We start from the raw sequence: 21,437 nt of genomic DNA, 5'->3' as shown, positions 1-21,437 counted from the left end.
TAAGTCAAAAGAGATTTTAATGAAGCATAGTCTTTAGCACTGATTTCATAATACTGGGAGTCATGTCACAGATAAAAACAATGGTCCTAATATAAGTCAGACAGTGATACAGGTAGTCCTCGCTTAACGACCATTCATTCAGTGACCTTTTGAATTTATGACGGTGCTGAACAAAGGGACTTACAACACGTGCTTGAAGTCACGGCCATTGCAGCACCCCCATGGTCATGTGATTGCAATCTGGGCCCTTGGCAATCCATTTGTACTTATGGGGTGTTTTTCAGCCAGCCCCCAGAGATGAGAGGGAGTCCTTTTGGCAGGCAGCAGCAGCTTGTGACCTTCCCTTGGATTTCAGCATGGAGGGAGTCTTCTTGACTCTTGGGGCTGGCTGAAAACGCCCCATACCAAAATCCTGCTTGGATTTCAGCATGGAGCTCTTTCAGCCAGCCCCCAGAGACAAGATGACTACCTCTCTCTCTGGGGACTGGCTGAAAAAGCTCCGTGCTGAGAGTCTTCTTGACTCTGGAGGCTAGCTGAAAATGCCCCGTGCCAAAATCCAAGCAGGATTTTCAGCCACGAAAGATTTTCAGCTCCAGAGTGGAAAGGTTTAGAAGCCTCTCAGCTCTGGGGCTGAAAATCCAAGCAGTTCTGAGGCCCTTGTGCACCCAACCTACACCACTACACACCCTCCCCAACCCTCTCACACACACCCTCACTCCTTCCCCCACCCAGCAGCACCTGGGGCTTGCAACTTCCTGCCGGCTTCCTCCCGACCTGATTGTGGAAAGCCACCAGGAAGCTGCCTTGCCTATCGACCCATGATTCTTGCTTAATGGCGGCAGATGGGAGTGCCAGGATTGCAGTCGCTAAGGGAAGCAGTCATGTGATGATCCACTTAACGACTGCATTGCTTAGTGACCTAAATTCCGGTCCCAATTGTGGTACTGAAGCGAGAACTACCTGTACAGGTAGTCCTCAACTTAACCATTCATTCAGCAACCATTTGAAGTTATGGCAGCATTAAACGAAGGGATTTATGACTGGTCCCTGAAGCTACATCCCTGTGGTCACGTGATCAAAATTCAGGGGCATGGTAGCCCATCCGCACTTACAACTGCAGGGTGCTTCAACTCCCCCCCACCCGCCTATCTCCCCCCACCTATGCCCTTTTGGCTCCCTGCTGCACTGCACTCCACCGCCCCAGCTAACTTTTGCTGTCTTCTTGCTCCCGCTGCTGGCCAAACATGCCCAGCCTGGCCCTTCACGAGACAGCTGCTGGCCGCATGAGGCTTTCTTCCCCAGGTCACGCATGGCTGTTTCCTCACAAAACCTGGGGAAGATAGCCTTGCATGACCAGCAGCTGCCTTGTGAAGGGCCAGGGTGGGCATGTCTCAACAGGAGCAGGAGCAAAAAGACGGTGAAGGTCAGCTGGGGTGGTAGAGCATAGAACGGCAGGGGCTTTGGAGTACAGGGTGGTGAGGGCGACTGTGGCTGGGACTGGGGTGGCTACAGCTTTGCGCCGCGCTGCTGGGCCGGGCTGGGGTTGGACTTCGCAATGCGCTGTGGCTCAGGGGCTGTTTCTTGCAGCCCTAGAACCACAGGGTGGCAAGAAGCTCCTTTGTGCCATGCTGCTGGGCTGGGCTAAGCCTGGGCTTCATGCTGCATTGCAGCTCAGGGGCTGCTTCTTGTAGCCCCAGAGCTGTAGCATGCCAAGAAGCCCCTTTGCGCCATGCTGCTGGGCCATGCTGGGGCTGGGCTTTGCACTGCAGCACCGCATGCCAAGAAGTCCCCGAGTCACAGCGTAGCATGCAACCTCAGAACTGCACGGTTCTGGGCCTGCTTGCCACCCCATAAGGCAGGGTGCAGGGCGGCCAAAGGGCAGAGATGGGGTGTAGATAGGCAAATGGGGGGAGTTGAGGCAATCCCTTACTTTACTGAGGCTCAAGGCTGGGAGGGACCAAGCCCAGAATGGTTTGGATTGGGGTGGGTCCTCAGCTAACAACTGGTGGAATTTGTTTAACGACATCAACCGGGAGCATCAGGATTGCCATCGTTAAGTGATGCAGTCACATGACATCATGCTTTGCAACCACATCGCTTAACAACAGAAATTCTGGTCCCAATTGTGGTCGTAATTTAAGGACTACCTGTATAAGATGAAAGAGGTCCTAGAAGATATGGGGCTAGTCTTGTATAATACGAGAGACAAGGCAGCTGAAAGAAAACAAAGCTAACTAAACATGAAAAATGTGACCACAGCAAAGGGATGGAGAGAATGTGCCTGAAGAGTTAAACAGCTGAAAAGCTCAATGAACACCAGGCAATGGATGTGAGGAAAGAGCCAAAAGTATATGCAATGCAAAAGAGAGCTTTTTCTGAATTTACGTATTGGAATATTCAATCTCATTCTTATTAAAAATAACCAAGAGAATGTGAAGATTTCTACTACATGAAGACATACTTACCTTGATATTTTGGGCATCAACATTAGCTCCAGCTTCTAATAGAAGACTAATCACTGTGGTATTTCCTGCTAGAACTGCCCAGTGTAGTGCTGTATTCTTATGATATTTGTCTCCCAGATTCACTGAAACATTAAAAGTAAGCAGCAATCGAGTAGGATCCACGCTGGAAAATTAACAAAAACATTATATAAACAAAGACTTACAATTACATTCATTTTAGTCTAGAGAACAAATTCCTTGGAGAAAGAGTATATATTCTTTTGGACTGGATCAGGCTGGGTTCTGTATTATTTCAAGTACAAATGAAATAATGACTCAGTTCAATTTACAGAATATTCTATCAAATAAGGGCACTATGATTTATTTTTAATTCTGTCTTACAGGAGTGCTAAAAAAGAAAGAAAAAGGAAAATATTGTTACTCATTTTAATATAAAACTAAATATTTGTTCTTGTTGCATGAAACATTTTCTTCCTCATCTAGGGGACAATTTCAATATAGAATCCTAAGAATAACTGCATGCTCAGTATCTGGTACATTAATGCAAACAAAACATGCAAAAGAATGCTATTGCAATTGGCTTCTGAAGATGAAAGCTTCCCTAATCTTAACTTCCTCTAAATTACTATGAAAAATATAAATAGTCTAAGTAAAGTTTCTTCCCATTAATGTAAATCTGACTTAAGAACAAAGAAATAAAAAAATAGAGAAATTTGGCTGAATCTAGAGAATCAATTAGCTATCAACTGTTTGATTATGTATGTTTTTATTGGATTCATTTCAACCTTTTCTGCCTACTTTGGAAAATATTCAAACAAAGCTACTCACATTAAAAGCTAAAACAGAATATAAAATATTAAAAACACAAGCAAAAATTAATAAAATAAATAGGTATTAAATCGTAGAACCAACAATCATGTAAGACTAGTAAAAGAGATGCATCTTTAATGATTTTCTAAATGCTGAGAGAGTTAGAGCAAAGTAACATTTCTGAGTAATTATTTATTTTATTACATAAGCTTCTGTACTGTTCAAGGCAGTTTACAAGAAACACAAAACACAATGAAGAATCACGAACATTTATGCCCTTCCAACCTCGATAAAATACACAGCTACAAAACGTAAACATAAAATAATCTAAACAATCTCAACCCAATAAAAAAATAAACCAGAAAATAGCCTACTATCATTATTAGCACCTGAATGCTTCTCAGAAGGTGAATCTCTTAAAGGTCTTCCATAACCCCAGTAAGATGGTCAACCACACCTTGGGGACTAAGTGGTTCCTTAATGGATTACCTATGACCTCTTATATGGTAAGGAACATATGCATTTCATCTCAACAACAGGACAGGCTGATTCTAGTTGGAAGAAATGGTCCTGACGATCACTGAGAACCAAGTCATGTAGAGTTTTAATAGTTAAGCACATGAACTTTGAACTGGACCCAGAATACACTGATTATTTCTTTCAGTGGTTTCATTTACATGTTAAATAGCATGGTGGAGAGAGTCACACTGAAATAACCATAGCAACCCCCCTTCACTTGACTGGAACTGCTCATACATGAAGAAGCAGAACCATCAAAGCAGAACCCAACCCTCACAAGCAGTCCCGAAAGAGACAGGTAGCCCTCGACTAATGAGCACGATTGGGACTGGAACTTCCACTGCTAAGTGATGTGGTCATTAAGTGAATCATGCCCAATTTTACAACCCATTTTGCCACAGTTGCTAAGTGAATCACATGGTCATTAAGCGAATCCAGCTTCCCCCATTGACTTTGCTTGTTGGAAGTCCCTGGGAAGGTTGCATATGGCAATCACGTAACCCTGGGACGCAGCAACTGTTGTAAATACATGCCAGCTGCCAAGTGCCTGAATTTTGATCATGTGACCGCAGGGATGCTGTGATGGTTGTAAGTGCAAGGACCAGTCATAGGTCACTTCTTTCAGCACCATCATAACTTTGAATGGTCATTAAATGAATGGTTTTAAGTTGAGAACTAACTGTATCATGGTTAATGGTATCAAATGCATTCAAGAGGTCTAATGATCCCAACAAATGTCATACACCAGAGCAACCAACATAGTCTCTCAGTCCCAAGTCCAGGTCTGAAACATGAGTGGAAGAGATCCAGATACTCTGTTTTATCTAGCAACCTGTGATGGAAGACATGAGTAGGGAGGATTCCGGAATGGAACTTCAAGGTTGTCGGGCGGGGGAAGAGAGGTTCCAGGGAAAGCACTTCCTCAGCCCCAGCCAGAGTGTGGGAAAGTCAAGAGAAGGAGACTGGCCTCTCCCCAAGGGCATCATGGTTATAGTTGCTGTTTTTGGGGATTAGAATTAGTCTGGCGAGATTCTGTCTATTAGGTGTAAGCTAATAAAGGAGCTGAACTGATTCTGGACTGTCTCGCTGTTGTTCTTGGGCTGAACCTGACAGAACCTTTGTAACTGAAGTCCTACCATCTTGTCTATAATCTTCCCCAAAAAAGGCAGACTAAAAATTGAGTGGAAGTTGTTAAAGAAGACTAGATCAAGAGATGGCCTCTTAAGCAGAGCTACACACTGCTTCCTTGAGGATGACGATGTAGCACCCTTCACCAAAGAGGTATTTATCTCTTCCCAAATCCAACTACACTACACACACCCCATCTAGCTTCTTGAAAGAGGTAAGATGGGCAAGGATCCAACTTAGTGGAAGCTAACCTCATGTTATTGAGAATCTTATCCTCTTTCTCAGATTTCACTAATTCAAAAAAGTCCCAAATTACCTTACAAAATATTGCTCTAGTTATGTCACTAGACTGTCCAAAAGCTGTTGAATCTGGAGCAAATGTCAGGAATTTTATCTGCAAAGAATCTTCCAAATGGGATGCTGGGGCAAGCAGGACAGTTTTCCTAGCTGTTCTGAGAATGCAAATACAGTGAAGTACAATGTTTCATTGGTCTGATCATCACTGTATATTGCCAAATGTAGGCCTGTTCAGTGACATTAATTCTTCACTTTCCTCAGTCCTCCAGTCCATTTTTGTATTTATCAATTGGACTGCCATGTTGCCTAGATTTAATTTCTTTCCTCATTTAGTCATTATTACATTTCAGTGATGTCCAAGCCTATTGAATATTTCCTTGGAATTGGATAAGGAGCAAGAGCTAGGTATCATCAACATAATAATGACAGCCCACTCCATTGCACGGGATGACATTCCACAGCAGTAAAAAATATAAAAAATATAAATATGCATGTTTTAAAAATTATTTGGAAGAAGTGTGTCAGCCCTTGCGTAAATACATTTCTCAGATACTCATTAAAGCAGAATTACTTTTTTCAAGTTTCTATTAAAACTTGAAAAAAAGATGCTGCTGCTCTAAAAATGTGATAGAATGTTGAATAGTCCCAGGGAAAGCAGAAGAGGAAACAAGAATGTTGCAAGAGAGACCCGTCAGCTCATAGAGACTAGGAAGGGTGGGGAGGTGTGAGAAAAAGATTAAGAAAAACTTCACCTTAATTACGCTAGGTATGAGAACTGCTTTGACAGGCTTTTAAGATTTTGTTACATTACCCTACTGGTAATAAAGATCTTTCTGGAAATCTGAGTGATTCTTTTTTCCTGAGTTTGCTAGCTTTGCAGAACTTGACAAAAAGTTGAACTACAGGTAGTCCTTGCTTAAAGACAATAGGAACTGTAGAATTGGCTGTTAAGTGGGGCAGTTGTTAAGTGAGTCACTATGTGACCAGACCTGACTTTATGACCCTTTTATGACAGTCATAAAGTGAATCACTGCGGTCCTTAAGCGAATCACATGGTCGTTAAACGAATCCAGCTTCCTCAATGGACTTTTTTTGCCAGAGTACGACCTGTACTCGCACTTATGACTGTTGCAAACCATCGCACCACCCCCACAGTCACATGAACGCAGGATGCTACAACCGGTCGTAAATGCAAGCTGGTTGCCAAGTGCCCAAATTGCAATCATGTGACTGTGGGGGTGGTGCAACAGTTTGCAATTGTCATAAGTACAAGTACAGGTCATAAAGCTCTTTTCCTGAGGTTGTTGTAACTTTGAACTGCCATTAAATGAACGGTCATTAAGTGAGGATAACTTGTATCTTAATGAACAGTAAAAAGGTGCTGTACTTGTGGGAGGTCACTTCTTTCAAATCATTTTTAAGAGTACAAAGTTCTAATATATTTTATGCTATGTATATTGATTACAGGTAGTCCTCGCTTAATGACCACAATAGAGACCGGAAAATTCATCATTAAGCGGGGTGGTCGTTAAGTGAGGCATCACATGACTGCACTTGATTTTTACATTTTTTTTGCGGTGGTGGTGAAGTGAATCACATGGTTAAGCAAATCACGTGATCATTAGGCAAATCACATGGTACCCCGCTGAGTTTGCTTGCTGGAAGCTGGCTGGGAAGGTCACAAATGGCAATCACATGACCGTGGGACACTGCAACCGTTGTAAGTGCAAGCTGGTTGCCAAGCACCCAGATCATGATCACATGATCGAAGGGGAGCTGCAACAGTCATAAGTGCAAGGACCAGTTATAAGTAACCTTTTTAGTGCCGTTGTAACTTTGAATGGTCGCTAAACAAATGGTTGTTAAGCGAGGACTACCTGTATTAAAAAGAACCACAGATATAAGTTTAAACGAGCAACTTACCTGTGTGTTCTATAAGCTGCCCACATTAAAGGCGTCATTCCATTTTGATCCATCATATCAACATCCTGATGAAAACAGAAATAATCAGATATAAAGAGAGAATAGTGAGGGAAAACTTCTAGTTATCTCCTCTGAAGGAAACTAAGACTAGTGTACTGCTATGGTAAGGCAAAAGCTATTATGAAGTATTTTAGATATTGACTCAGTTCTTACTGAAGAATATATAAAACAATTTTGTCTAAATGTATTTGATCACAGTTTGTAATATATGTTAGAGCACCATCTACTGTTTTACGTCAGTCACCTTTGTAAATGAAATTATTAATTTATAATACTAAATCTTCTAACTAGTATGAGAAACAGAAACTTTGGGGGGACATGAATGTTAGCTAAGATCTGAAGCAACGTTCAGCTAATTCTTCATGTGCAAGAAAGTCCAGACTTTCATTTCTTGAACAAAAGACCCTAGTGGAGATCTTTGTATCATATAGCAAACTGCTTTCAAAATAGAGAAAAGCTTCTAATTCAAAATGGGGTTTTGTTCAAAGTAAGCTAAAAATCCACAACAAACACATAACTCGACTAAATGTCTCTTTGGAACATTCTGCTCCCAGAGGTGCGACTGGCCCCCTCACTCCTGGCCTTCCGAAGGACCTTGAAGATCTGGCTCTGTCACTTGGCCTGGGGTCAGGAGGGAATACCTCAAGCAGGGAGTTGGCTAGCCCCATAGTGGCTGGCTGTCCCCGGCCCGATTTCCCACCTTCTTGGATTTTCCTTTTTTAGTATTGTTCTTAATTCTAGATGTATTATGTATTTTATATATATTTATAGTTTTAATGTTTTTTGTAAGAGTCCCCCACAGTGGGGGAGATGGGCAGGGGAGAAATCCAACAAACAAACAAACAAACAAACAAATAAATATGTTTTTCAATCTTAGTTATTATCTTGAATTCCTCTTGTTTATGTATGAGTTAATTTTATATGGTTAGCTATAGCTTAATCTTCTTAAATTCACAAATATTTGCGCATAAAAACACATTTTTAATTGCTTCAACTACTGAAAAGGAAAAGGGAATGAGTTAGAAATTATGTATCTTTAGTCCCTGCATTTTCTTCCGTAATTTTCTTCTGTAATTTTCACTACTTGTAGTAAAACTACAGTTTTACACTAGTTGACCAGGGTTAAGTTTAAACAGGAATTTCATTTTTTTTCTTGCAGTCCCCTGTATCCAAGAAATTGCTGTTCTGGAGATTTCAAGTAGCCTTGGAGTTGTGAAAGAAACGGTGCCAGACTACCAAATTAAATTAATTTTTTAAAAATCTAGTAATATGCACACTTCAATTACATTGTAAAAGGATTCAAAAGAATAATAAGCATGGATATATTTTAAAATTTAAATATCTAGAGATTTTGACAAAGAAAAGGCATATATCTATCAACATGAGTAGTATGTTGACGACAATTTAGCAAATTTAGCTACATAGTATTATCTCAACTAATAAAATTCCACATTTGCATTTGGTTCTTAAGAATTCCAGGTTATCTATTGTGGTCCAATACACAGCTGCTGTATAGTTTGTAAACCATTAAGAGCTTCCATTTAGATAGTACAACACAATTTACTAGTACTCAACTATTCAGAAGTAAATTCTATTGAATTCAAATAGTTATACCCAGTTATGCACAGTATTGCATATGTTAATCTCAGAAATATAATTATAAAATATACATGTATATATTTTAGCATTAATAATTCAGCAAAATGATATCTGCATATGTAATTATCACTCCTAAAGTTATGAAACAAGAGTACATACCTGTCCCTTGGCTATTAGGTAAGCGACAATAGATGTATGTCCAAACTGGGCTGCTAAATGAATACAACTACATCCTTCTCCATCAATTAATGATGGATCTGCACCATATTTCATAAGCTGTACAACCATTGATAAATGACCCTGTCTAAAACATTAAAAATCAGGATTAAATTTTGTTATGTAGGTTTTACTTTATTTTTAAATTATTGTACAGATGACTAGAGAAGAAATAAAAACCTATTTAAACCTATCTATTCACAAGACCCTTTGTTCTCAAGATCATCCTAGAAAAGAATTTCAAAAACGTTGCTCCCTTCAAATTTCTTGAAAGTGAGATTTTTACCTTTACCTAGCCAGGTGTCCAACTTGACTGAAGAATTTTTATGCTATTCCAAGTCCTTAACATTTTAGATAATGAAAATTCCTTAAGTTCTTCAGCCCTGTCAATCTAAATTTCTCTAGATCTGCAGGAAAGATAGAAAGCCACCTGGTATTTGCTCCTGGTCAAACAAGAGCCACTAAAAATTGCACCTTTACATTTTCATACAGACCATGATAACTTTAAATGATGAGAATTAGAATGTAACACATCTGGGTGGCACAAGTTTTTTGACATAACAATTCAAACATGGAAATACTCCATAAGCACATAGAGCTCTTTTAGTTTTTACATTCCTCAGCCTTGCAGCTTGCTCTTTCACTTTGTAAATATACTAGATGTTTGGCTATGTTTACTTAAAATGATTTTCAGAAATTTAATGAATGTATAGATAAACCCTTTTTTTGGTTAATATCCAGAATCACTAAAGAGTAAATAATGAACTTTTGATTTATTGAGTTGACTGATAACTCTCTGTGGTCTGCTAAGACTTCTGACAGTTATCAAATATACCTAAAACATCCATGGTAAATATAAATAAAATAGCAAATTAATGTCCCAAACTAAAATCAAAACCAAACTCAGCAACAAAAGAAAAGCCCAGATGGCACCTGCTTACTCTTTGGAGCACCTCTTTTCAGCATCTGAAATTAGCACACCAAAGAAGCTGGTCTGATCTCAACTACGAGGCTGTCCAAAGAGGCAGTACTCCCATGGAAAGCAGCAGCTCTGTGTATCACCCCACCCCCACTTTGTGGAAGTGGATTACTATCTATATCTTTTCTGGGACAACTGAGTCAGCCAGGTCAGTTCCAGTTGCAGAATGTGGTTCTAGAGATCGCTCAGTGCCAAGCTATACAGAGTTTCAAACCAACTATAACTTCCAGTTGGTCTTCAAAAGCAGTCCCTGCACTGAACACTGCAGTAGTCCAAGTGGGTGGAGATGAGAGTGAGTTATTGTAGGTATGTCCTTCCGCTCCAGATAGAACCACAAAATTGAGCAAAGGCTGACCTGCCTGTGGCCTATACCTGCCCAGCAAGCAGTAGCTATGAGTCCAAGTTGCAGATCTGCTTCCTCAGTGTCTGATAAAGATGATACAGAGTCCCAATGCACAACCAGCAACTCTGTCTTGCTAGGCTTTAACTTTGCAGTACAGTGTTGCAAAAATGCTTTATAAATATTAAATAATAATAAAATTACGTGAAAGCATCCAATATTTCCCACCTAGTTGCCCAATGTAGTGGTGTGGAGTTCAGGTCACCTCCTAGCTGGTCAACAATAGCACCTTTTGATATGTAGTACCTATAGATATAAAATAAATACAAATCTAATAACGGGAAGACAGAAACTGACAACACTGTCATCAAGAAATGTAGGACACAAAAACAGCTTTTATATGAATATAAAGCAGTATTTTATACTCATTTTATTTTTAGATTATCAGTAAATGATATACTACTTTTAAATAGTTAAAGATTAGGGAAATCAAAGTACATTTAAAGTGAACGCAGATCTCAAAGAACAATGTTTAATCAGTAACTGGTTTTTAGAAGTAAAACTGTTATTTACAAAAGTATATATAGAAATTAACAGGTAAAAATATCTTAAATGCATGTTTGTTCATGCTGTTACCATTAGCTTTTATCAGATTACAAAAAACCTAAGAAGCAACTCTACCACCCAGAGTCCACTGGAGTTGGGTGGCCAATAAATTTAATTAATTAATTAATTTTTTAAAACCCTCTATATTCACTTTGGGGGGGCGATACAGCAATTTGCAGTATCACTGCTCAAGAAGCATTAAAAGTTTCAAGGGTAATGTAAAGACAGCACTCTAGAATCCATGACAATTGACTATCTCCAATGCACTTCTCTGCATGATATCCTACTGTCAAAGGAGATAATGACCAGAGAGAGAAAGTTTCACTTCTGTTAATCCAGCCTAAACTGTCATCTTCAGTGCCAATGACTTTCAAGCACTTTTTAAAATCTGTTTCCCTGCTTTTTAAAAAAGTGCTATTTCAGTTGTTTTATGGTACATTTTTTAATGTTATAAATTACCCAGCAATCTTAGAATGAAAAGCACTATACATATTCATAAAACAAAGTTTCCCCTAAGCACCATACATGGCACTCCTACTTCTTTAGAAACTCTCTGAACATTAAAAAGCTGAAAAATAGTCTTGATCATTTCATTGCTACATAAGGAGTTAACTGCAGGCTTCTCTCCAATCCATTCTGTACCATACAGATGTTCCTCTACTGCATAGTGCAAGTAGGATAGATGTTAATGTCAGCCGACAAGAGAACACCAACCACAGTATTTAAAAGCAGCAAATTCAAGTTTTGTAGTTTTACCAAGTAAATCAGGACTGGAGAGATTTTAAATATATTTAAACATTTTAATGTGGGTACTTTTAAAAGGAACTTTCATGAATGTATGAATTCCAAAATTTTTAGTATTTATTTTACGCATATATTTATATGCAGGTGTATTCATATATAAAATATTATATCTGTATTTTCTGGTTTAAAATATTCATATTTACATTCCACAACAGTGATTCTCAAGGTGACAGTAACAAAATAATTTAAATATATTATAAAAACAATGCAAACCATTAGCGTGACTGAGGCACAATTCTCTACAATGTCTCTAATCAGTTTTGCTTGATTTTTTAATACTAAGCATTTATTTTTTATGAACATAAATTAGCTTCATTCATTCCTTAAATACAGCTTTCCTTACATTTCAAACTGAACAAATTAAGCTATTTCAAGGCACTGCATACTACTGTTTCAGTAATGACTAAAGTGGAAATGGAAATTATAACATTTATTAGTGAGCCAGAAAAAATGAACAGCTGCTCTATTTTTTGAGTTTACTAATCTAAAATGGATAGGAATTTGGCTGCTGGGCCATCCATAGTTTTGACCATTATAGAATAAGTATTTATAAAATGGCTATCAAAAGCTATAGACAACCCTGACTTGATTTTTTTATTAATTGCTATGATTATTATTTGCTGAGGAAGTAGTTCAAATATTGTAACAAAAAGAATAATCACTATTTGAATGAATGAATAAATGAATGAATGAATGATTTATTTTATTACAGCCTTTGGCCAATCAACTAATCATTATTTAAAGTATATGACTGTACACAACTTATTTATGCCTAATCCTACTATGATAAAAATATGAAGAGTTAAAATCCTATATAAGGAAACTAAAAACTGATTGTGACAGAAAAGTAGCACTTACTTCACTAAATCTAATCTGTTGTTGATTGCAGCCCAATGGAGAAGCGTAACATTTTCTTTATCAGGTTGCCGTACATCATAGCCTGCTTCTACCAACTCACAACAACGATCATAAATTCCATACCTTGAAGAAAAATCTCATTAGTTAGTAATTTTGAATTAATAAAACTATTTGAATTTTAAAAACACTGGACAGAATCCCCCCCGCAAAATGGAGACCATCTCTCTTATTTTCTTTTTCCAAATGACTTCCACATTTAAAACACAGTGCCCATCCTTTCCTGTTCTTCCAAGATGAAATCTTATTGTTTCTGCCCTACATAATCAACACTTTCAGTAAAAAACTTTATATACTTTCATTATATAAGCCAAGGTTAGTTATTGCATTTTTGTAACAAGGAAAAAATGTTTATTAGATTAGATTATCAGAGTTATCACAAAAAACCATTTGTATTTTATGAAGCTACCATAAGTATGTTGCCAAATACCCAAACAAATAATTATTACATGCCCATTTTAACATATGTGTTATTACAATAATCATTGGGGACCAAGAAGCAGTAACTGGTTTGCCTAAAATTTGTGTGTGTCTTCTGCAGTGATGCAGCTAGATAGTAAATCATGGAGGTAATAACTATTCATGAGCATTACTTTTCTCTATTCCTTCTCCACCCTTCATCAATGAATTATTTATAAGAGCTTCTACATTTCTAATACATTCAGAATGAAAACGCAAAGAGTTTGGCAATCCTGATTTTAAAAATGTACTCTCAACATGTGCAATTTCATTAACTCAGTTTATACCACATGTGGAAGAACAAATTTGTACAACACAGGGGAAGGAATACCCTGCAGCCCTTCCTTTGTCTGTTCCTTTTAAATGGCCCCTCCTGCCTATGCTGGTAGCATAGGTAAAATAAAAGAAAGGAATTTACAGCTCAAACAGAGAAAAAGCACTTCAAGCTGGCTGAAGAGAATGAAGAAAGCCGAAAGTCTTTCCTTTGAGGAAAAACAGAATTGTGCTACAAGCCAGGAAGCTAAAAACTAGAGGGAAAGCTAAAGCTACAGCTATGAAGAGGCCTAACAGAAGCTAGAGTAGCAAGACCCAGGACAGTCCACCACTAGCATGGCTTGAAGAGGCTTGCTGTCAGATTTGGTAGGGAAGGTTAGAAGAGGCTTAGTGGGGTGGCTGCCAAAAATGCCCTAAGGTATTAAGCAGTGCTGGAATTGAAGCCCACTGAAAACGACCAGCAGCAGACCCATGTGGGATTGTGTGGCCTACTGTAACAGCCCCTGCAGCTGAAACTTCCCATCCCGCTATTCCCTTTCAGAGTAAGCATAATTATTCAAAGCACAAAAAAGGAATCAGAAACAAATAACCAAAAGAAATTCAAAGCATTAGCTAAAAAAGGAAACAGTTAAATCTAGTCTACTCCAATGCCATTCACTATACTTCTCCCTACCTTTTAATCCTAAACAGTCTTTGTTTCTACCTCTTCCATCCACAATTACATAACAATACAAAATTAATACTGTAAATGTTGTTTTCCACATGAAATAAATACCTAGATGCTAATTTTAAAAAAATACACTTACTGTGTGGCTTTGACAATATCCCATGTGCTGTAATCATCAATGTGACTTTTGCGCCCAAGAGATTCATTATATCCGTGGTTATAGTGAGCTTGAGGTTTGATTTCCTGAAAAAAAGCAATTTTATTAAACTATTTGAAATATTAAAATATTAAAATTTCTAGAACAGAAGAGTATAAGTTCCACTAAATCAGACTGCTGATCCATACTCTTTTCCACAATAGCTGATATCCTTAGATCAAATATGGGCAAATTTTGCAATTTAATCTTCCAGACTTCTAGAGGACCACAGAAGGCCTTGGAGATAGCCCTTTTTTTTTTTTTAAAGGTTCTCCCTCTTTCTTTTTAAAAAAAGAAAAAAGAAAAACTTTGATAAAAGTGAGAATAAGCAAACTACTCCCACTGCCATCTTTAAAACCTCCCTGTCCATAAAACAGCCTCTAACTGTACAGCATAAATGTGATCATGTCATTGCAGAATTTCAGCGGCATGATTTTGGACAGGTTTGGAGTAATTTAAAAGGTTGAAATGGGAGTCATTTTCTTTCTGAGAGCATCTTGGTCCCATCCTGACTTATATTAAAAAAAAAAAAAAAAGGATAATCTCAGGGTGCTGTAGATGTCACAAATTGAGATTTGGAAGATTGCATTTAGCGTTTGAGCCACTGATTACCCCCTTTCTTCTAGATAGATTACAATCTGGATGAGAGTAACAATCCTCTTTCATTATTAATCCTCAACTGGTATTCAGGCACACTGAGTCTAAATCTGGGGCTTCCATATGGCTACCCTAAGACCCCGTGAAAGTCAGGAAGCACCTGCATCAACAATTTTAGCAAAAACTGCACATTAATTTCAGTGCAGTTTATCTTATTTATTTGTATCCATTTATATGCTGTCTGTTTTAATAACTCTTGTTAGTAGTTATAGTTCTAGCTACTGTGCAAAGTGATGTACAATTAAAATAAATATTACTTTAAAACATTACCATGAAAAAAGAGATGATGTGATACACAGTTCTTTTGTTTAATGTTATTAGATTCACATCCTGCCTTTCATTCAAGAGTTCAAGTGGCATACAAGGTGGTCTCTCATCCTATTTTTTTTTTCCTCAAAGCAACATCCCTGTAAGGTAGATTGGGCTAAGAGAGAATGACTGGCCTCAGTCACCTACTGAGCTTCCAATGGCTAAGAGTAGATTACAGCTTGGGTCCCCTTGCTCCTAGTTCAACACTAACCATTACACCACATGTACTCTCCTTTTAATTGTGCCAAAGATTTCCAAATTTCCAAGTATTTTGCATAAAATAACTCTTCAGCAAACCTTGGAATCTTATTCAAGGCAAATTTAACATATATACACAAATAGGATGAGGCACACAAACCAGACTAACTGTATTATGCTTTGTACCTGTTTACTATTTACAAACTTCCCAGCTGTACCCCATCTACAGTGTGTATACTTTAATAATCCAGTTTTTGTTACTCACTCTGAGTGCTTTCAAGTTCAAAAATTTGACAAGAAAATCTCAGCTTAAAATTCCATTACAGATGATAATGAATCCTTCAAAATGAGAACTCTATCTAAAGCTTAGTAAAAAATACTCAACTACAACATCAGAGAGTTCCAAAGGATACACTAACACAAAACTCCTGTTACAGGCAGTTCCCAGGTTAAGAACGTCCAAGTTATGGACAGCTCATACTTACAAATGGGCTGCCTGTTACTAAAAATGGTGCACGGCATTCTCCTTCCTGGAGCTAACAAACTGCTGAAGCCGCATGATGTTTTCATGAACCGCTGAAGCCGTGTGTTTTGAATATACAACCTGTTTAATATACAGAGGTTTTCAGCAGTTCATGAAAACACGTGGCTTTGGCAGTTCATCGGCTCCAGGAAGGAGAACACCGTCCGCTAATTTTAGTAACAGGCAGCCTGTTTGTAAGTACAAGTTCCGACTGACATACAAATTTGAGTTAAAGACAGGCTTAGGAATGGAACTCATTCTTAACCCGGGGACTGCCTGGTAATACAATGAAATATCAGTCAGTAGAAAATGGAAGCAAATTAAAATAAATCTGTAGGAGAAAGGGAATCAAAACAAGAATATGTGATAGTTAAAACTATACTAGTTACACCATCCCCAAATTTAACACACTATTAAATTAATATTAATATTATTGTTTGGGAATATCACCTGATTAATATGCAAAGAAGTACTCTCTTGCCTTGAGTAATTGACTTGGGACATATTTTAGAATAATTATGTGTTTAAGCTAGTATGCTTACCATAGCTACTTTTTTGGAGGGAGGACACTGGGTTTGCATACTTCCTTTTCTAATCACTTTCAGAAATTGTTCATTAGCTGCTTGTCAGCTATTCGGGACCTCTGAATTGTCAAGTCTGAATACACTGGATGAATTTCCTTCAATCTTCAGTGAAAAAAGTTTTAAATACAAGTTTAAAAACTTTAAAAAATTCTTTGGGAATAAACAGCAAAAGGGTGATTAGAACTTTGATTTTGGAAAGTTACAAACAGACTAAGGGTCCAGATGGATTTGAAATGAGATTTTAGAATTATAAGAATTCTTCCCATGGGAAAATGCTGTTTTTTTGATTCTCTTAAAAAAAAAAAAAATAGGATGAGGCTTTGAAGGTTGGACGCTAGAGGGAAGGAGAAGGAACTAAAGATTACAATTAAAGGAGAAGAATGGGATGCACTATGGCAATGGTCCCCAATCTTTAGGATATTTTTTAGATCAATCTACATAGCCACCCAATTGCATGTTACTCAGAGAAGCACCCAAAGTTAAAAACAACAGATAGCAATGAAAACATTAAATATAACTTCATATATTTAACTACTGTACCAGAGCAACTTCAAATAACCAAAATCAACCAGACCATTTAAAGTTGGGCTCTGGCCAGACAACCACCACCTATCTTTACTGCTTTTTCTGAACTTTAGCCCTTACTCACTTTGTCCAATCAATGCTAAAAGCAATGAGGGCACTACTGGAACTAGAATTACAGATAGACGACAACTGGGACTGGAATCTCAATCATCGAGCAAAGCGGTTGTTAAGCAAGATGCCCACGTGGCTGCTTCACTCAACGACTGCAATCCGGGCATTCCCAGTTGCCACTGCTAAGTGATCTCCCGGCTCATTAGCTGACGGAGAGAAAGAGCTGCCTGAAGGACCTCAGCCCTGCACGGAGCTGAAATCCTCCCAGCAGATAGCCCTTTCACTCCCAAACATTCCTGCTGCTGTCTCTGTGCACGGAGGGGCAATCCTTCGTGGGGCTGCAAGAATGGAACTGAAATCTTCATGATTTGAGCTCCATTCCTGCAGTCCACCAAAGGGTTTCCCCTCTCCTCTGTGCACAGAGGGAAAATCTTTCAGCAGGCTGCAGGAACAGAGCTCAAATTCTGAAGATTTCAGCTCCGTTCCTCCAGCCCACAGAGGGATTTCAACTCCCCTCCGCCTGCAACATTCCCTGCAGGCTTCTCCAGACTTCCAACTGGCGATCAAAGGACTGGGGGGCAACCAGCTTGTAAATGCAAGCTGGTTGTCAAGCACCAGAAATGCTGTCACGTGACCTTGGGGGTGGAGAGCGTAAAGTTTTACAATGGCCAGAAGTACTTTACGGGCCATAAAGCACCCTTTCCATGGCCGTTGTAACTTTGAACAGTTGTTAAATGATGGGTTGTAAGTTGAGGACAACGTGTAGTCATGGATTGCAGACGTGGACTGCAAAGCAAGCACAGGCAGTTCAACTACTGCTAACCTCAGATGAATGCTCCTGGTTTCAGGAACACTCACTATCACCCTCAATAGTGGTCCAGGTCACATAAGCATCATCTAGTAGTTATAAACATCTTCCAAACATGTTAGGAGAAGACCTGCCTGAATCTCCCAGAAACCCTGATGTGACCAGGATTGGGTATCTGTTCGGGTGGGATTAATGACAGCTTTTAAAATTTACAGACTGATAATGTGCCAGAAATCAATTAATTGACTAGAAAAAACTTTATAAAAGTTTAATTAAATATTTTGTCAAAGCTTTTGCCCAGGCAAATTGGGAATGACTTTTTCTTCCTATTTTGGAAGCTAATTACTTGCTAGTCACATATGAGGGTGAACAGTGCTTGGAAGCTAGGATTTCAGCTGTTAGATGGGGAAAGGTCTACAGCACACTATAGCTCCTCCCTATTTGCCAGACTCCACTCAAAACATGGCATAGCATTCCTCCTTGGCCCCCAAGCTTCCTACTCAAAGATTCATAAACTAATTAACCAACTGAAAAGTCAGAAAGCCCCCAGCTTTAATACCACTGGAGTTATTAAAGGGAAATGCTGCTTGATGATCCCGTCTTGGCCTTCTTTTTCACTGACATCAACACTCCTAGCTGATGAGTAAGCAGGATTTGGGAAGGGAGAGAACAGTTCCACAACAGATACATGTGCCATCTTACCATTTCTAATGGAGAAACACATAATGGGCAATACTGCTCCTTATATCTTGATTTAATATACTTAAAATCGGCCTTCAATTCTATTCCTAGGGACAGACTCTGGTGGAAGCTGTCTCTCTCTCTGTATGGAAATACAGTAATCTGAATTACAGTGGGGCAAAAAAATATTTAGTCAGCCACCAATTGTGCAAGTTCTCCCACTTAAAAAGATGAGAGAGGCCTGTAATTTTCATCATAGGTATACCTCAACTATGAGAGACAAAATGCGAAAAAAAATCCAGAAAATCACATTGCCTGATTTTTAAAGAATTTATTTGCAAATCATGGTGGAAAATAAGTATTTGGTCACCTACAAACAAGCAAGATGTCTGGCTCTCACAGACCTGTAACTACTTCTTTAAGAGGCTCCTCTGTCCTCCACTCGTTACCTGTAGTAATGGCACCTGTTTGACCTTGTTATCAGTATAAAAGACACCTGTCCACAACCTCAAACAGTCACACTCCAAACTCCACTATGGCCAAGATCAAAGAGCTGTCAAAGGACACCAAAAACAAAATTGTAGACCTGCACCAGGCTGGGAAGACTGAATCTGCAATAGGCAAGCAGCTTGGTGTGAAGAAATCAACTGTGGGAGCAATAATTAGAAAATGGAAGACATACAAGACCACTGATAATCTCCCTCGATCTGGGGCTCCACACAAGATCTCACCCTGTGGGGTCAAAATGATCACAAGAACGGTGAGCAAAAATCCCAGAACCACATGGGGGGACCTAGTGAATGACCTGCAGAGAGCTGGGACCAAAGTAACAAAGGCTATCATCAGTAACACACTACGCCGCCAGGGACTTAAATCCTGCAGTGCCAGACGTGTCCCCCTGCTTAAGCCAGTATATGTCTGGGCCCGTCTGAAGTTTGCTAGAGAGCATTTGGATGATCCAGAAGAGGATTGGGAGAATGTCATATGGTCAGATGAAACCAAAGTAGAACGTTTTGGTCTAAACTCAACTCGTCGTGTTTGGAGGAGAGAGAATGCTGAGTTGCATCCAAAGAACACCATATCTACTGTGAAGCATGGGGTGGAAACATCATGCTTTGGGGCTGTTTTTCTGCAAAGGGACCAGGACGACTGATCTGTGTAAAGGAAAGAATGAATGGGGCCATGTATCGTGAGATTTTGAGTGAACACGTCCTTCCATCAGCAAGGGCATTGAAGATGAAACGTGGCTGGGTCTTTCAGCATGACAATGATCCCAAACACACCGCCCGGGAAACGAAGGAGTGGCTTCGTAAGAAGCATTTCAAGGTCCTGGAGTGGCCTAGCCAGTCTCCAGATCTCAACCCCATGGAAAACCTTTGGAGGGAGTTGAAAGTCCGTGTTGCCCAGCGACAGCCCCAAAACATCACTGCTCTAGAGGAGATCTGCATGGAGGAATGGGCCAAAATACCAGCAACAGTGTGTGGAAACCTTGTGAAGACTTACAGAAAACGTTTGACCTCTGTCATTGCCAACAAAGGATATATAACAAAGTACTGAGATGAACTTTTGATATTGACCAAATACTTATTTTCCACCATGATTTGCAAATAAATTCTTTAAAAATCAGACAATGTGATTTTCTGGATTTTTTCCCCCATTTTGTCTCTCATAGTTGAGGTATACCTATGATGAAAATTACAGGCCTCTCTCATCTTTTTAAGTGGGAGAACTTGCACAATTGGTGGCTGACTAAATACTTTTTTGCCCCACGGTAGATATGAAAGAGCTGGCCACCTACTTGCAGACATACCAATCTATCAAGGAGTGAAAGAGTTGTATTCTAGCTCCCCTAAGTTTAGTATCTATGTCAATTCAGTGGTAGCTGCCTTAACCAAAAAAGAATTCTATCCTCCTAAACTTTGTGAGAGGCATTTGGCAATACTCCTTATGCTGAGGATGCAGCGATTATTTAACTTACATAGGCAGGCTTCAAGAATAGTCTGTAGGCTTTAATGGAATTCTATAAGGAGGAAGATTTTGTCAATCAACTGCTCTAAGACCAAAATTTTGGTTTTCTCAGGAAGACCTAGTCACCACAAACATCAATGGCACATTGGAAATAATAAAAATTGAACAAGTTACAGCATTCAAATACTTTGGCATAAGTTTTCAATCCTCTGGAGCTTGGCAGGAATACATTACGAGCACATAAAGCCAACTATACCATCAAAAAAGTGTTGGGTTTTTTTCATGCCAAAGGAGGCAGATGTATGTAGGTGGTCCTCAATTAACAACCACTCATTCAGCAACCATTCAAAGTTGCAATGGCACTGAATGAGTGGTATTTACAATCAGTCTGCGAAGTTCCGGCCATGGCAGCACCCCCGTGGTCATGTGATCGTGATTCGGGCACTTGGCAACCAGCTTGTACTTATGATGGTTACAGCATCCCACAGTCACGTGATCACTATTTGCAACCTCCCCTGCCTGCTCCCTGCAAGCAAAGTGAATGGGGAAGCCAGCAGGGAAGGCTGCAAGTTCTTCTCCTAAATTGTTCCTACCGCTTTTTCTCCCAAGGAGCCTGCTACAGAATATGAGAACCCAGGGATCTCGTATTCTGTCATGCATCCCTGCCCACAGCACCCCACCTGCTCTCTGTAGCGTATGCTCATCTGCACTCGTGCAGCACTGCAGCGCCCCTTCCACCTGGCTGCGCTCCATAGCACTCGTCCACCCACCAGCCTGCTTGCAAGCTGACCAGGACTTGCAACTTCCTGCTGGCTGC

General features: G+C 39.4%; 1 protein-coding gene across 1 annotated transcript in view; it reads right to left on the bottom strand.

Annotated features, from left to right (window-relative positions):
• Window positions 1-21,437, bottom strand: part of ZDHHC17 (zDHHC palmitoyltransferase 17) — a 60,388-nt gene that overhangs the window by 33,109 nt on the left and 5,842 nt on the right. The window contains exons 2-7 of the mRNA XM_007425232.4: window positions 14,200-14,303; window positions 12,605-12,727; window positions 10,565-10,642; window positions 8,961-9,105; window positions 7,143-7,207; window positions 2,466-2,628 (exon numbers count right to left, since the gene is read on the bottom strand). Of these exons, the coding sequence (XP_007425294.1) occupies window positions 2,466-2,628; window positions 7,143-7,207; window positions 8,961-9,105; window positions 10,565-10,642; window positions 12,605-12,727; window positions 14,200-14,303 (678 nt within the window). The remainder of the gene's footprint in view (window positions 1-2,465; window positions 2,629-7,142; window positions 7,208-8,960; window positions 9,106-10,564; window positions 10,643-12,604; window positions 12,728-14,199; window positions 14,304-21,437) is intronic.

Source organism: Python bivittatus, unplaced genomic scaffold, assembly GCF_059951505.1.
Source record: "Python bivittatus isolate LINGU-HERP-01145 unplaced genomic scaffold, Pbiv_v1 ctg000330_np1212, whole genome shotgun sequence".
Lineage (NCBI taxonomy): Eukaryota > Metazoa > Chordata > Lepidosauria > Squamata > Pythonidae > Python > Python bivittatus.
This window is presented reverse-complemented; position numbering and strand designations above follow the sequence as displayed.